General features: G+C 36.6%; 1 protein-coding gene across 6 annotated transcripts in view; it reads right to left on the reverse strand.

Moving 5' to 3' along the window:
• The window catches only part of Ca-alpha1t (Ca[2+]-channel protein alpha[[1]] subunit T), a 49,247-nt gene that overhangs the window by 14,828 nt on the left and 18,666 nt on the right, over positions 1 to 15,753 (reverse strand). For 2 of the 6 annotated variants that reach the window (XM_072893242.1, XM_072893239.1), the window contains 12 exons: positions 12,501 to 12,604; positions 11,999 to 12,174; positions 11,407 to 11,499; positions 10,958 to 11,136; positions 10,635 to 10,798; positions 10,129 to 10,487; positions 9,226 to 9,447; positions 9,014 to 9,143; positions 8,411 to 8,706; positions 7,999 to 8,150; positions 7,455 to 7,658; positions 4,089 to 4,209 (listed from right to left, as the gene is read on the reverse strand). In XM_072893242.1, coding sequence (XP_072749343.1) covers positions 4,089 to 4,209; positions 7,455 to 7,658; positions 7,999 to 8,150; positions 8,411 to 8,706; positions 9,014 to 9,143; positions 9,226 to 9,447; positions 10,129 to 10,487; positions 10,635 to 10,798; positions 10,958 to 11,136; positions 11,407 to 11,499; positions 11,999 to 12,174; positions 12,501 to 12,604 — 2,200 coding nt within the window. The remainder of the gene's footprint in view (positions 1 to 4,088; positions 4,210 to 7,454; positions 7,659 to 7,998; positions 8,151 to 8,410; positions 8,707 to 9,013; positions 9,144 to 9,225; positions 9,448 to 10,128; positions 10,488 to 10,634; positions 10,799 to 10,957; positions 11,137 to 11,406; positions 11,500 to 11,998; positions 12,175 to 12,500; positions 12,605 to 15,753) is intronic. The other 4 variants (XM_072893240.1, XM_072893236.1, XM_072893237.1 and 1 more) reach the window with 3 other exon arrangements.

The raw sequence follows: 15,753 nt of genomic DNA on the forward strand, positions 1-15,753 counted from the left end.
ATATATTATGTCATAAGTGCATTATTAATTATTTAATGTTTTACGTAAATAATCAATAATGTTAATTTTAGAACACACGTTGGAACAATAATTGACTTAAACTCGGCGTAACATCTAGTCCGCGTATGTCATAATAAACAGTTATTCGTACACGCATCTGCAAAAGAATCATCTGTCAAGCCCGTCAATTATCTATTCCGTCGCGTCGACTGATTTTTCTTGCGAATTTCATTTTGTTGACGTTGAAAGCGAAATCGATGCCGAACGCGCTCTACAAATATGACAAGCTTTAAATCATCTCTCGCCCGGGTCGACAGATATCCGCACACACACTTTAGAGGTGCCGTATAAAAATAAACGGCGCGAAAAAGGCTCCGAAAAACGCGACCGTAGTGAGAAAAGAAGACTGGACAGAGACAAGACACCTGCCGTTGCAGAATGTCACGGCGAACGTTTGCGAGAGGTGGAAAAAAAAGGACATAATTGTCAAGCATATATAATTATATGTATAATCGTCTAATACGCTGAGATACGGTATGCGTATAATATGTATTACGGCGAACTCTCTCTTGCAGAGCGAGTATTTGCAATAGATACGCACAAATCTACCGAGACTGCAATGTCAGTACGATATTACGTGCCTTGCGCGATCTACCTGGTTTTGTATCTCTAGAATAAAGTAAAAAAGGTGTTTCTCTACTATACTAAAAAATACTAATTAATCCTCTCGAGCTACCATAATGATATCTTGATAACTTAGGCTACCAAAAAAATTGGATCAAATTTTATTCAACTTCTAAATAAAAGCATTCTCTTTTTCATGGAATAAGTATATATATATCTTTAATATGATAAAATATTGTATGGCGATTATATATTTTAAAGAAATATTTATTTCAAAAAGATGCAAATATACGTGCGATAACATAATGATAAAACGAAAATAAAAACTATTTAGTTATTCGATCTTTTCTTTTGAGATCTACGTGTTGCGCCATTTTTGGCATGTATTTGGTATATTATATAATTTTTTTTATAACACGTTCGTGTCATTCGTGTGCGATGGACACGTGGTCTCGTCTCGGGTCCTCGAGTGTAGAATTTTTAAAGACTTGTGACGCGGCGATGCTCCTGTCGGGTCGAGTCGATATTTCGCGCACGTATTGTATAATTCGGAACGAAGTTTTTTTTTTTTTACGCTCGAGTCGTCGTGGGCGTTTAAGAGAGAAAGTGACAGAAAAGTTATTGATAGAACGGAAAAAAGAAAGAAAGATAGAAAGAGAGAGAGAGAGAGAGAGAGAGAGAGAGAGAGAGAGAAAGAGAGGGAAAGGAAAGTACAAAGAGAAGTGTAAATGTCGTAAGTGGTGAAGTATAATGAAGTCAAAGGAGACAGAGAAGAGAGTAAGCGTGTAACAGATAACAGAGTTTAGTGTGCTAACACTGTTAAAAATGTGTGACGTGATATCGAGGCGTCTTTCACGAATGTGCGTAGTAATTCTAATAAGTAAAGTGTGTGAAAAGAACACACGGGCGTCGACATAAGCTGCTTATACGGCACATCATCACTTCTAATTCTCTTCGCGAAGCAGAGAACAACCGGTTCCATTTATTATTCGTGTCGCCACGATGTCACGAAAAGATCGGTCGCCGTCGATCGTGGCGTTTCTTTTTGCAGTATGGCAACTGACACAAGTCTGATCGGTAGTGAGGTATATGAATGTCGAATCCTCGCGTGACGAGGAAACGTGATATGCAGCAAAGTGTCGTATATAACGCGATATAGGATGACGGCAACAACGACAATAAGTGGCGACCAACTGTATATAAGAACACACATTGCATGCAGAAAGTGCGAGTTGCACGATATTAACCAGGCAAGAGTTATTTCCTTCGATATATTACGCCAAGTCAGGATAGGGAATCGATCCCACGGATCGCCCGGTAATCTTAGAAGGGCCATTTACCAGGAAGTGTCATTTAGGCAGGATGCGACGCTTCCGGGCGATCCTAGGATAGCTGCCAAACAAACAACACAAATGTCTCAAGAAGGTTGTCAAAGCAACATTGACGTGTCTTTTAAACGACTTTATCATGTCTTTTGAACATTTTTATGATCCTGAGAGGCTCACGGATAGACCTTTTTAGACACTTTGTATTGTTTGCGCTGTTACTTCTCGTTTGGGTATAAAACTGAATACTTATCGTCCATTGACATGCGACGAACGTATGAAAACAATCGGCTGAAATGTCTGTATTAGATTAAACTTGATTTTGACGTTTGAAATCGAGATTATTGCGAAATTCCTATAATTCAATTTCAATGTTTCCTACGGTCGTCAAAGATCGCAATGGAAAATGGAACACAACAAGCAATAAAACTAAACCATCTACTTTGATAACATCAATATAATAATATCAATATAATAATAAAGCAATGTCAATATCGCTGACAACAGGAATAAGCGAATGAATATGCGAAGCGTCTACACAGCAAAATTTTCTCGATACTTGAGCGAAAATGCCTGCTTCTTTCAAAAATGGTATTTGATATATCTGAATCAAAATTGAATTTGATATTAAAAATTGTGTGTATAATGTGTATATAAAATTGATCCGTTAATAAATTTGACATATCAGATAATTGAAAAATATTTTTAATGATAATTATTATCAATCTTTTTTTCTCTGATATCATTTTTTTAAATCTACATTTACTAAATATATTATTTAGTAGAGTATTATATGATTAAAAATTAAATTATTCCTCTTTTCATCTATGCATTCGAAAATTGTGCTAATATCGATAATTATTAGAGTTGATGATCTCGATCAAGTATTGACATACACAAGTACCTTTAGCCCAGCTATTCGAAATGTACAAGTAATATTCAGGTATCCTGAATTATATACAATATATAGTTTTATGTAACGTTTTACATAATCAACGAGTATAATGAAAAGTTGTACATAATTTAGCTTTACATATATAGCGTATGTTTAATTTATTTCTCATTGAAAATCAACATAATTATGCAATGATTGTGCATTCAATTATTATATAGTAATTATTAATTTTGCTGTATTAAACAAATATAGATGTCAATATATTAGTTGGGTTAGAACATGTATACTGAATATAATGTGCTACCGGATATCATTCATTCATTTCGAATTCGACTATACGAGTGTCATTAGCTCTAATAATAATTGTATTGCTTTTATTCTACAAAATAAAAAAAAAAAAAAAAAAAAAAAAAACATTCTCGCAAGATGCAGGGGATTTCGCTCACCGTTGCCGACACACAGAGACAACAGCTGCTTGCGAAAACATGCCAGAAGGGAGCCAGCTCGACACGCTCGCACACAATACGGCAGGAGACAGCGCATTAATATCGCGCGTTGCACTTGTAAAGCGACGAATGGATTGCAAACGGACAGAAATGGAGAAGCACCGGCATTATCGCCGGCAATCGTAAGCAATTTCAATAAAAATCCGCACTAAATAATTCGCGTGTCCCCCCTCCCTTCCATCTATATAGACTGCCAGCACCAGCTATAATTAGATTTCTCTTCTTTTTTTACCCCTTATTTCTTAAAATAATGTATCTCGCACACAATAGAAGATATATTTAAACAATGGCTTCCAATATTTATTATTAAATAATAAAAAATTAGATAAATTTTATATTAAGTATATTATAATATATATTAATTAAGTCTCTCGTAAAGCCGGTACCAGTAGCTTCCTTCTGCCCTTGCCCTTCATCGGAGAAACGACGACATGCTGGAAAGCATTTATATCTCCCAGTATACATTACCTGAGATCTCAGAAATCATATAAAGTGTTGAGATCGCACGGTTTTAGCTCGTCGAAAAACCAAACGTGACAGTACGTAATGTATACTTAGCGTACTTAGCGTATATATATATATATGTAGATGTGCCGTGTGGTAAACGTTAATATATAAATATATATTAACGTATATATCCGCACGAGAATATATATATGTAGGTAATATACAGTATATAGAGAAATCAAAATGTCCTCGAGAAGATACGTGGAAAAGTATCTTTTTTTTAGTAGGTACCTGAAACACCGTCACAATAGCCCAGAGTAACGAGTCAAAGTTTTTCCTATCACACTCGACGTCAGAGCTGCCTTTCATCGTTTCACAGAATTTGCAACCAAACAGGTTCATCCCGAGAATACTACAACACAACGAAACGTGCAATGTACTTTCTTATCCATATATATATATGTATATATATACGTAAACCGGAACAAAATGAGAAAGAATGAGAAAAAGAGGAAGAGAAAGAGAAAGAGAAAGAAAGAGAAAGAAAGAAAGAAAGAGAAAGAAAGAGAAAGAGAGGATAAAGCTCGATGAAAATTGAATCGCAACTAATAAAGCGTGATTCGGCCAAGTATAACCGATCAATTCAACATGTATATACAGATGTTTTAGAACCATTAAATTTCAAATTACCATAGATTCAAATAATAGAAATAAAGTTTTTTTAACGAAAACTTTTCAAAAAAATTTGTTACGCTGTTAAGCTTTTAATTTATAAACATAAAATATCTTAAAAAGAAAGATATCTATTTAAGCATAAAAATCTAGTTAGGATTAATTAACTATATATTTTGCTCTTTTAAAAAGAACTTATAATTAATTAACTTCGTAATTATCGATACTTTAGCATCTATGATCAAATAAACATCCGGTTCTGACATTTTGTATGTCTAATCAAAAAGCACACGATGAAAAAGCAGAATCGACCGATTGACATTTCTTTTACGATTGTTACGTTGTAATGATATATAATGCACATCCGTGCACACGTCGTATCTCGTAAAAAAGAATATGTGGTGTTGATACTGATGTCTAGAAGCGTTCGAGAAGAAAACCAGATGTTTTCGGATCGATGCTGACGTGAACTTTCGTCGTCTCTCGTAATCTGAAAACTTGGCCGAGTAAACGAGCTCCTGCTTGCAATCCCGATGCAAGTATATATCCATTATTTAATGCAAACCGGCCGATCAGGAAAGGTCCCTAAAGCGGATCGTTTGAAACTCCATTCGCGCACACACGCACGTTTTGTGACCAAAATGCACACACCATGGCCGAGGATCTCGAGAAAAATGTCTATTTGATCCTAAGGACCGGTACGCAGAGAAGCACCCGCGAGCATTTGCATAGTTTCAAAAACTTTGTATTCTATTTCGAAAGTTTACACGAAGAAAATTCCAGGCAGAAAAGGATCGCCCGGATTTACATCAACGGTGTTACCAATTTATTCTTCTTCGTCTTTTCTTCGCGATTCCTCGACAACTACACGTGAAAACTATGTACTTCACACGTAACAAAGTTATTAGTTTTGGCGATATTTTGGTAAAAAAAGAATATATTAAATATATAATAAATAGAAAATACGTGTAATGTAATTGTTAAGAAAGCAATCGCTCGGACTAGTTATTAGGCAGTTGGGTCTCAGTGGGGTCATTTTTGACAAATCACTCTCTCGATAATTATAAAATCCAATCTTTTATAATAATTAATAAATTCTTAAACATATCCAAATAATGCGTCTATATTTTCAACATTTTCGCGGCTGCGTTTCTGCGGCAGATACCAGCAATCAGTTGCAATATCGAGAGCGGCGGCTGCGGCAAATTGGCCATCGAACGATTGTAAAACGCGTCGTAAAACGCGCGAATGTATATTGCGGAAAGTCCTACGCAGTATGACGAAATCTATATATGTATATGTAATCCTGCAGAGAAATATATGTCGACATTCGCAAGCTGTGTTCTAATATCGAGGGCCACACCGAGGCGCACGCACTTAAATATAGGCGCTCAGAGTAGCAAGTAAAGAAAGAAAGAGGGAGATAGAGAGCGACAGCGGGAGAGATTCACGTGTATACACGAATATAAACCAAAAGAAATGTAATAATAGTAGATATATATATATACATATAGCCCTTCACACTCGTCACTAAGACGTCCAGCATAAAAGCATCATGCACACACATGTAAATATATATTCATATACGTATATATATATTTATATATAGATATATCTTCTAAGTATATAAACGTCGAAAGAATACGTTCGATGCCTCAAGCCATAAAAGGAGGGCAGCAGGCGCTCCCTCTTCTCCCCCCCCCCCTGTAATAGATCGTGCCAACAAATACCATCGTCATTACCATTAACAACGTCAGAAAGTATATGCCGCTCAAAGAAATGCTAGGAGACGCGAGAACACGGGATAACTGCTGTGATAAAAACTTGAGAATCTCTATATATAATATATATGTGATATGCATTAACTGGATGGCGGCTCATACGCCGCGCGGAAATAATGTAAAAGCGAATAAAGTAGAAGAGAAAGGTATGAACGCGAAAGACAGTCACCTAAAATGTAGGCCTCGGCTCGAAGAGCAGCCGCGCGCGATTTGTTCCTGAAGCTCGAAAGCTCGTGAAAGCGAGCACGAAGCTGCTTTCGAAATATTGAGCGTCAGCGAGAATTTTATCAGCGTCACCTTCGTACGTAAGATTATAAAATTTAGCACGATGATCAATAAATTATTAATAGGAAGAAAGAAAAAACAGTAAATAAGAATACATTGTTTAACTAAAAGAAATTATAATATTATTATTATTATTATTATTATTATTATTATTATTATTACACTTCATATACACACATATATGTGATATTTTTTCAGCAAAATTAATTTAATTATAAAACAGTTTATAGATTATTTTTGTTCGTTCAAGATTTAAAGAAAAGACTTTTTCAAACTGAGAAAAATTGTTGATACGATATTACAAGAAAGGCTATGTCATATTTTTCCTTTATAGGTTTTATGAAGCTCACAAAAAGTATGGATTAAATTTGATTATCAAACATAGCTTTCATTACTATTTATGCCGAAAGATAAATTCGCTATTATTATGAAGTATCCAAAAAAGACCATCGAGCCCTTCCGTAAGCAAAATATTCGAAGTATTGTTACAAGCTGTCATCGCCTCTCATCGACGCTTCATATTTCAAAGCGCTTGCCTCAACATGTTTGACAATACCTATCGGCAATATCGTAACTTCGATCCGCCTTGCCAGACATGCAAACGTTACTAGGCTGATGAGATGATAATTAGAACAGGAAGACGCGACAGCGCCCCGTAATCCGTGTAAGACGCGACGCGCAGAGAGAGAGAGAGAGAGAGAGAAAGAAAGATTTGGTCGAGATTCCTCGCGGGGTCGTCGTACAAACTTATTCACGATAATAAATCACGACGATGATACCGGTTCGCGAAGTAGGCGAGGACCACATATACAATAAAAAAATAGAAAAGAAAATAGGAAACGGAGAGAAGACCCAGCGACGCGCGGAATTCCGAGCAGCGTCACTGACGCGGACGAAGAGGATAGGACGGCGAACTTACCTGAATATAAAGATGAAAAGTACTAAAAGAGAAAAGAATACGGCAACGTTATCCATGGTGCGCAGCATCACGAAGAGTTGTCGTCGTAGATTGGGCAAGAATCGCACCAGCTTTAAGATCCTGAGCAGCCGAAAGGTACGGAGGACGCTCAGGCCGGAACTGCCGCCGCGCTCCTCCACGAATGCCTGGCAGAGCTCGACGACGCTGCAAACGACGCGGTGCACAAGTGCAACCGTATTATCAGTCCGTTATATCGGTCTGTTCACGAAGGATTATACGTGACAGCTATAATTAAAGCTATTACGGCTTTTTTCTAAAACTGAGAGACTGATCGTGAAACTGAACGATCGGGCTGACACAGTGTGCAGCATATATCACAAGTGCTTCGATATTTTCTACGTATATAACATTTATTTAACACTGTTGTTCACTCAAATGTCATTATATTTAATATATGTCAGTTTAATATTATAGGTTTTGCTTATTTAAAAAATAAGTGAGATTGACAAAAAGATAAAACAATCTTCAAAGGAAATTGCCTTACCTTAAGACAACGACTATGCCGTCGAAGACGTTGAAGCCGTTGCTGATGTAACCGAATGGGCCTTCCGCTATTACCTTAAGCAGCATCTCCACCGCGAAGATCGCCGAGAAAACGATGTTACTTATTTCAACAGCTACCGTTAATTGTTCCGGCTGTACACAACAAAATAATCATAATTACATTCTTTACGAAACAATCTTCAGAGAAAGAGAATTTAACTTCGCGAAAGATAATTATAGAAATTACATATTGCGCAATAGTTTTAGTTATACTTTACAATCAAAGTAAATAGTATTATAGAATTTATAATTTAATTTAAAAAATGTATGTACATATATATAATGAAAATTATACGTATTTATTTGGAAAGATTTGAGATACGCGATACTTAAGATCGAATAAAAAAAATCACCTGATTGTGATACTCGATTCCCATGCTCAAAGTATTAATGAGTATCGCCAGAAGAATACCCTGTTGAAAATATTTGTGCTCGACAAGTTTTTTGATGCATCGTTGTACGGAGCTTAAGCTGCCATAACAGCAGCTCCCGGCGCGTCTCAAGAATCGTCTGACCCGCGAGGACTTTTGCCACTTTTCAGCGTCATCCGGCCACTGATCCTGCAACTCGCAGCAGCAGGAACAATTGTCAACGTCGGACGTCAACCACTGCGTGCGATCCTCCAACGTGATGTGACGATCTGTTATACCTATCAAATACACATAATTAGTTCCCATCTTTTTTGTCTTTAATTAGACCGCTCGTACGTAAAAAAAAAATTTTAAGTAATAATTATAAATATTTTCAAGAGAAATTTTGTTTAAGTATCAAAGCGATAAATGTTTGAAAGCTTTAACACTTGGAATCGGTAATATTTTATATATTTTAAAAATTTCATATAAATTACTTTATTACACATTATACATTATTACACACTTTCAAAATTATATTTTTAAAAAATATATACATATAATATCTTGACTGTTTAAAACAGCATAAAATTTGTATAAACTTGCCTTTCGTGAGAGAATTTAGAAAAGAATCGAGCGCCAGTTGACCAGTGGGCAGGGCAGCGCTGAGAGCACCGCTGAGAGCCAACAATTCCTGACACGTCATAGCCTCGTTGCCACCCAGCTCGGCCTGCATCTACGATGCAATGCAGCTTGAGTGAGGAAGAGAGGCTATCCGAGATCTCTAGCCTGCATATAACGCGAGCAGTAGAAATTACCTGCGTGTGGTCCGGCAGTGGACTGGACCAAACGTTACCATCGCCCGTCTGAGTCATCTTCTCGCTCGAGCAGACGTTACGTTCGCCCGGCATCACCGTCGTCCCCGGCTGCAACGCATTCCCGACATTATTGCTGCCATGGAGCAGTACCACGTCGCTAAACATTACGCTGCTTCTTCTCCGATAATGCGTACATGGCGGACTCAACAACGTGCTGTTCGTCTAGAAGGCGAATCAATCAAGCATACATTATGCGTGTCATACACTACGACCGGCGCTGTCTCTCTTTCTCGTAACCGTTCTCGGCCCAAACTTGTAGCATTAAGGGGAGAAACTTTACGTCATACCTAAAGAGATCATCGTTCTCTTTGCAACGCAAACTACGTGTTCTTTATTGCCGACCACTAAGAATCGATGACCCGGTAATCTAATATGATGAAGCGTGAACGCTATTATTTTATTGTACATACGAAGCATGTATAATCATTATGAGATACGGCTACTGTCGTTATATAAAGCAAAAAATTCATATCAGCGAAAAGAAAAGCTTAATGCAAAAAGCGCTAAACGAATTGATTATTGCATGTCTACAGAGTTGTCTACGAGAGTTAAAGTCGAATGTAACATTTCTAGAAAAACTCACGACGTAACGTAAAAATGACGTAATTGAGACCAGAAAAACGTACGTTATAAATTTTCGATATAATAAAATCAATATTTCTCATTTTTCGTCATAGTGATATAATTACCGAATAAATCAAATAATTATATATTGTTGGAAAATTGTTTCATTGTTTAATTACCCCTTAATTTCAATTACGCCACTCGTTTTGGATGCATAAACAAGCGTCTCGTGACGCGTTTTCGCATGCATTTCTGACATGCGGTATATACTATACTTGCCTCGACCTGCACATTTCCCACGGCGGCGTTATCGCTTCCGTTGCAAGAAACGGAAGAGGTGCGATGCACATTCAACCTATGACACATGTTCGTGGAGACTTCGGCCTCGGAAATCTCTGGGCTCGCTCGGGGCGCGACGCCCAAGTTTCCACTACCATTGTTACCACTATTATTGCCAGCGGTCGTGGCGGTGGCTACCGTCGATTGCAGAGGGGATGTAACGGCGGTGAAATCAGCGACGGATCCGGCGTTACCACCGACAGCCACCTGTAATAATTGCTGTTGTTGCTGCTGCTGCTGCTCGGCATAGTCCAACGCGGCGAGGAGTCGCGGACACCTTCCATGATGCTGTCTTCTATCTGCGCATTGCAACAATTTCGAAAGGGTTCAAATTTCGATATCTTAGCGTAAGAATTTTAAGAACTTTTATTCAAGTTTAATACATTTTATCATATTATTTTTCCTGTCAAATCTCAGCTCTATATCGTAAGATGGAAGACACTTACCACCCGGTATTCGATTTAGTCCGCTAGCAGCGTTCGAGCGAATCGGTTGGGTCTGCTGTTCTTTGAGCAAATTCTGCTCGCGTTTCTGCTGTCTCTTGTACAGCCACAGGCGATATCGCTTCATCAGTCTTCGTTTACCTCGTCGCCAGAGGTGGGCGATGTATCTGCGAAAAGAGACGTCGAGTTGTCACATTGGTGTAAAAAAAAAAAAAAAAAAATACGAGCGTTGAGAGGTGAGAAAAAAACATTTCGCGGACGAGCAAACATCGACGAGAGGCTCGCGCGAATAACGTCCTCAGAATGCAACGTCGACGAGTACCCACTTGACGATTTCGGCGTAACAAGTAGTAGGCTCCGAGGTATTCGTAGACGACGCGAGCGTCGAGGTCGAATGGTAGCGCGCGCGTTCCAGCTTCATCCTCTCCATCTCTCGTTTCTTCGTTTCCGAGAATTGTGTCGCAATCACGACCAAGCAGAGATTGATCATGAAAAACGAGCCGATCTGCAAATTAAGGATCTCCCTTGATTCATTGGCCTTTACATTGGCCTTCCGCGCATTTTTTTTTTTTTATATTATAATAATATTATCGCTGCTCTCAAAATTATATTGCAATCTTGTTTCACACTAGCATGTATAATTACAATGATTATAATTATTGTTTGCATTGTGGGTTTTATTTTAGATCCATAAAATAAGTAGCGCGTACATATCAAGTTTTATTCATTATATTTTACATATTGCAAGCGCCAGAATAGGAAATGAAGCACTTACGACTATCAAGAGAACGAAGTATATCCAGTCCCAGAAGGAGTGGGCGTCCTGCACGTAATACATTATGTCCGTCCATCCTTCCAGACTAATTACCTGCAAATCGACACGATTGCACTACTCGAGATTACGACGAAATATTAATGACTTGATCAATAAATTAAGAATATTCATGCCAAAAATGTATATATAAAAACGCAGCATTTACGAAGTTTTGTGAAAAATTAAAAAGCTCGTATGGAGAATTATACTACAAACGCGTTAAAAGAATACATCAATAAGGTTTCGTTCATTAATATCATCTAGAGATTAATGAAATTTACTATTTAGCACATTATTCAATCGTGATAACATCATATCGAATGAAAAGCGATTTGTCATTAATATCGCCGATGGAATAATTTTTCTTTATCATGGACGATTTGCATCTATCGACTTTCAAGCGCCATAAAAGTACATTACTTAAATGGAAGAAAAATTCCATTCTACACACGTACACAGGTACATACGTACAACGAGTATGTACATGTACACATGCATGTGTGTGAATTATTTGTATCCAAACGAATGTAGGACGAGTAACGAGAGCGCTCACAAGAAATATGGCGACCCACGCAAGACCGATGTTATCGAATGAAATTGTTCCTTGGAATGGATTGTTGCCCTGGCCCTTGCATTCGGTGTAGTAGTAGTTCCAATTAACGCAGGTGTCATTGTTGATGAACGTTACATTACTATTTGGCACGGCCGTATTGTTGCACACCAAGTTTCCTGAATGCCAGAAACGCCGATCCGTTCGATTAAGAAATAGTTGACAACTTTTATCCGAAAATATGCAGTGATATTTTTAGAATTCAAAACGAAAGAAACTTGATATTAAATTTTGTAAACCGTCTGTCACATAAAAATGCATTTTTAAGATGCACCGAATAAAATATATCTTTTTATTTTAAAAGTAATTTGCATAAAATATTTATAATTTTTTATAATTTTAAACAATTATTAAATGTTAGAAAATTAAAATTGAAACGTATCATATAAATGATTGCACACATTCTTACATTTAAAGCTCTGTGTAAGACAAAGGATGTACTCACCGAATTTAAGCGGCGGTAGATTACTGCAGGAGTGCATCCCGCTGTCGTCGGGACGCGAGCAAATGTAATCCTGACCCTGATACTCGAAATACTTCTCCAGATCACTGGAAAATCAACGAAGCGACGATTAAATCAATCTACGTACACCAACCTTTGTATAGATCCTTAAGTTTAAAGACTTGCTTACATATGCCTTATTATGCACGGATGCACTTTTCGCATGCTTCGCTTATGCGTACATTGTATATGTAGATATGCAGCGTGTTTAATATATGTAATATATAGTATATATAGTATATATATATATATATATATACAGGATAAATCTTTACAAACTGCTATCTAAAATCACTTTTTATTTATCAATTTAAAGAAAAATGAAAACTAAAGTATACACGAAATAATGCGTCGAACAGACAAGTTTATATACTTTACATTTTTGAAAAATATAAAAGATCTTTTGTTAATGATAAAAAATAAATTCAATAATTAATTATTTTAAATGACTTAACATACACACATACACACATAAGACGGATTACGTCTTTAAAGAAAAAAAAAAATGAAATCGAGTCGATGAATAAGCAGTTATTTTAGATAGCAGTTTTCTCGGGAATCATCCTATATACATATAATATTCATATATTCATGGTATATATAATATACAGAGGGTCGCGGAATTACCGGAGGAGCTCCCAGTGAGGCTTCTTGCGTAAATGGATACTGAAACCGAAAATATGTAAATGCAATCGATCGAAGTAGCTTCCGAGTAGCTATAGATTCCGAAGGTTGTATATGCATTCGAATGAAATCGAATAAACGACCTACGCCACACAAATTATTGTCGGCGTGATGCTGCCGTGGCAGCATTGATTTGTCAAATCGATACAACATACTTAACAAGATATTCGCTTTGAAATCGCTACGAGAATAAAGCACGCATTGTTCGGAAAATCGGGCGCGTTCCCTTGTCAGCTTTCTGTGTCACGCTTACATTTTCGACCCTGTTTATATCACTGGTCGACAGCTCGTTCGATGATTCTCGGACTCCTCATATAGTATATATACGTATAGATGCTGATGTACAACGTGCGCAACGATTGAGAGAAATATAGGCATAAATGCAGATGTAAACCGACACGAGTTTGCGTGCACGCGTGTATTGTATCACGCCAAAATATATCGGCAGGTGTGAAAATATAAACACTCAATTAACGTTCCTCGCACAGATTGCGATATCGAATCATATATCATAAATATTAAGAATGAAAAAAACACTGTAAATATGAAAATTATAAGTTGCAATAATGTTGAATCCACATGAGTGAGATCCTAGAGAAATTGGAAAGATATTGAGCCTTGGATGATATCGAATCGAATATAGTAAAAGATAAGTAAAGGATATAATTATTTGATATCGTTAGTTTTAGATATTAAGAGAGAGGGAATTATTTGAGAGATATTAGATATTAAAATTATAAATATATATATATAAGGAGAAATAGAAATTAAAATACTGATGGTGATAAAAGACTGTATATGTGAATAATCTTGAATAAATACATATGTTGTGCACGAAATAAGGATAAATATGTGATGTCTTTAACTATAATTAATAATTCTCACTTTTATGTTACGCCCCTTGAGAGATTGAAAAGCGCTGTGCTATCTTTCTCCAAACTTCATTATATTCCTCTATCATAATATCTTGACACCATTTTTTCTGAATTCTTAAATATCCGTGTGATTGATAATCTCACGTCTTTGTATAGCAAAAATAAAATGACTGACGTCGCTCTATTTCGCGCTTGACATTTTTAATTTTTATAACAGCAATTCTGTTTGTAAAAAAATATCATTTTTTAAATACGATCTGAAAACGAATATCATAATGCAATTCATTGACTGAACAGAAAAAATTGGGCGATAGAGGAATATCGATACAAGGAATAGCTATACTTTCTAACAAGATTATGCGACACACTCCTATGCTATCCAAACACACACGCTATATATGCTTAATCAGCAGTGTGCACGTGATCGCCTCTATGCTCCCTTTAATTTGCGTGCCCGCGTCTTGCATAAGGTGTGTGCTTCACTCGTTCGTGCTCGCTATGCTGATCGTGCTAGTCGTTCTAGATCCTCTTGTATATAAGATGACCAGAGATGTCCTACTTTTAAACAATATGTCCCGTTTGACCATTCAATCCCCATAATGTCTCGCTTTGTTCCAACTTTTGATAAACTTTTGTACTTGTGCTCATACTTGCTCTTTCTTGATGCCAAATTAATCTGATTTAAGACTATCGGCGAATTATGATTATAAAGAAATTTTTAAGATTTATTCAGAAAATTGGCAGATATAAAATGATTGTAAAAATAATTTAAAAATGTTTATTTTTATATATATATATATCTATAGAAATATAGAACGCTGCGATTCGTATAGATTGTCTTTTTCACAATAACAAAATATCTAAAGCGTTTCTTAAGACAAAGATCTCAATCCGATCGCCCGGTTGTCATGTGTATGTACCTTGCAATGAATTCTTCGCGATTAGCAATAACATCTCAATGTTCTCACACAAGAGATGAAATGTGACGAATATATGTAATATATATGTAATAATTATTTTAAAAATCCTCGGTTGTTAAGTAAATAAGTATATTCATGTTTTTGGTTTGTTAAAAAAATCTGAGTACATGTCAAATATATTATTGTTACAAGGATACTGATATTGTTGCTATGATACTCGATACGGCGAAAATCATTAGCGTCTCCAATAATTTCAAGATGGACGTTAACACCTTTTCAAAAGAATAGGTGTATATTTGGTTGGTTACAGAAAAATTACGAATTGATATCGCTTCCAGAGCCATCGATATCCGCGAGGCTCCAGTGCTGCGCTACCAGGGCACAGAAACGGTAGTCGGTGCAGAAGTCGATAAACGTTTGAAAATAGCTGCTACGTATACCGGAATAGACCACGCGAGCACCGCGTGTTTAATTAGCTCTCTCTCTCTGGGCTTGGGCTTAGAACTTTATGGAGCCTACTCTTCTCTCGCTACTCTATCTTCATCGCTACGTGAGTTTGGAATTAAAATGATTCGATAGTAAAGTCGATTTTTCTTTAACAAGAATGTCAAGTGTCGATTATTTTTAAACTGTAAAAGTGAGTAAAACTGTTAAAAATAACTTTCTATTCGCGTAGAAAAATCCCTAAAAGCTATTCAGTATATACAAGATATTAAA

This window comes from Anoplolepis gracilipes, chromosome 5 (genome assembly GCF_047496725.1).
Source record: "Anoplolepis gracilipes chromosome 5, ASM4749672v1, whole genome shotgun sequence".
Classification (NCBI taxonomy): Eukaryota; Metazoa; Arthropoda; class Insecta; order Hymenoptera; family Formicidae; genus Anoplolepis; species Anoplolepis gracilipes.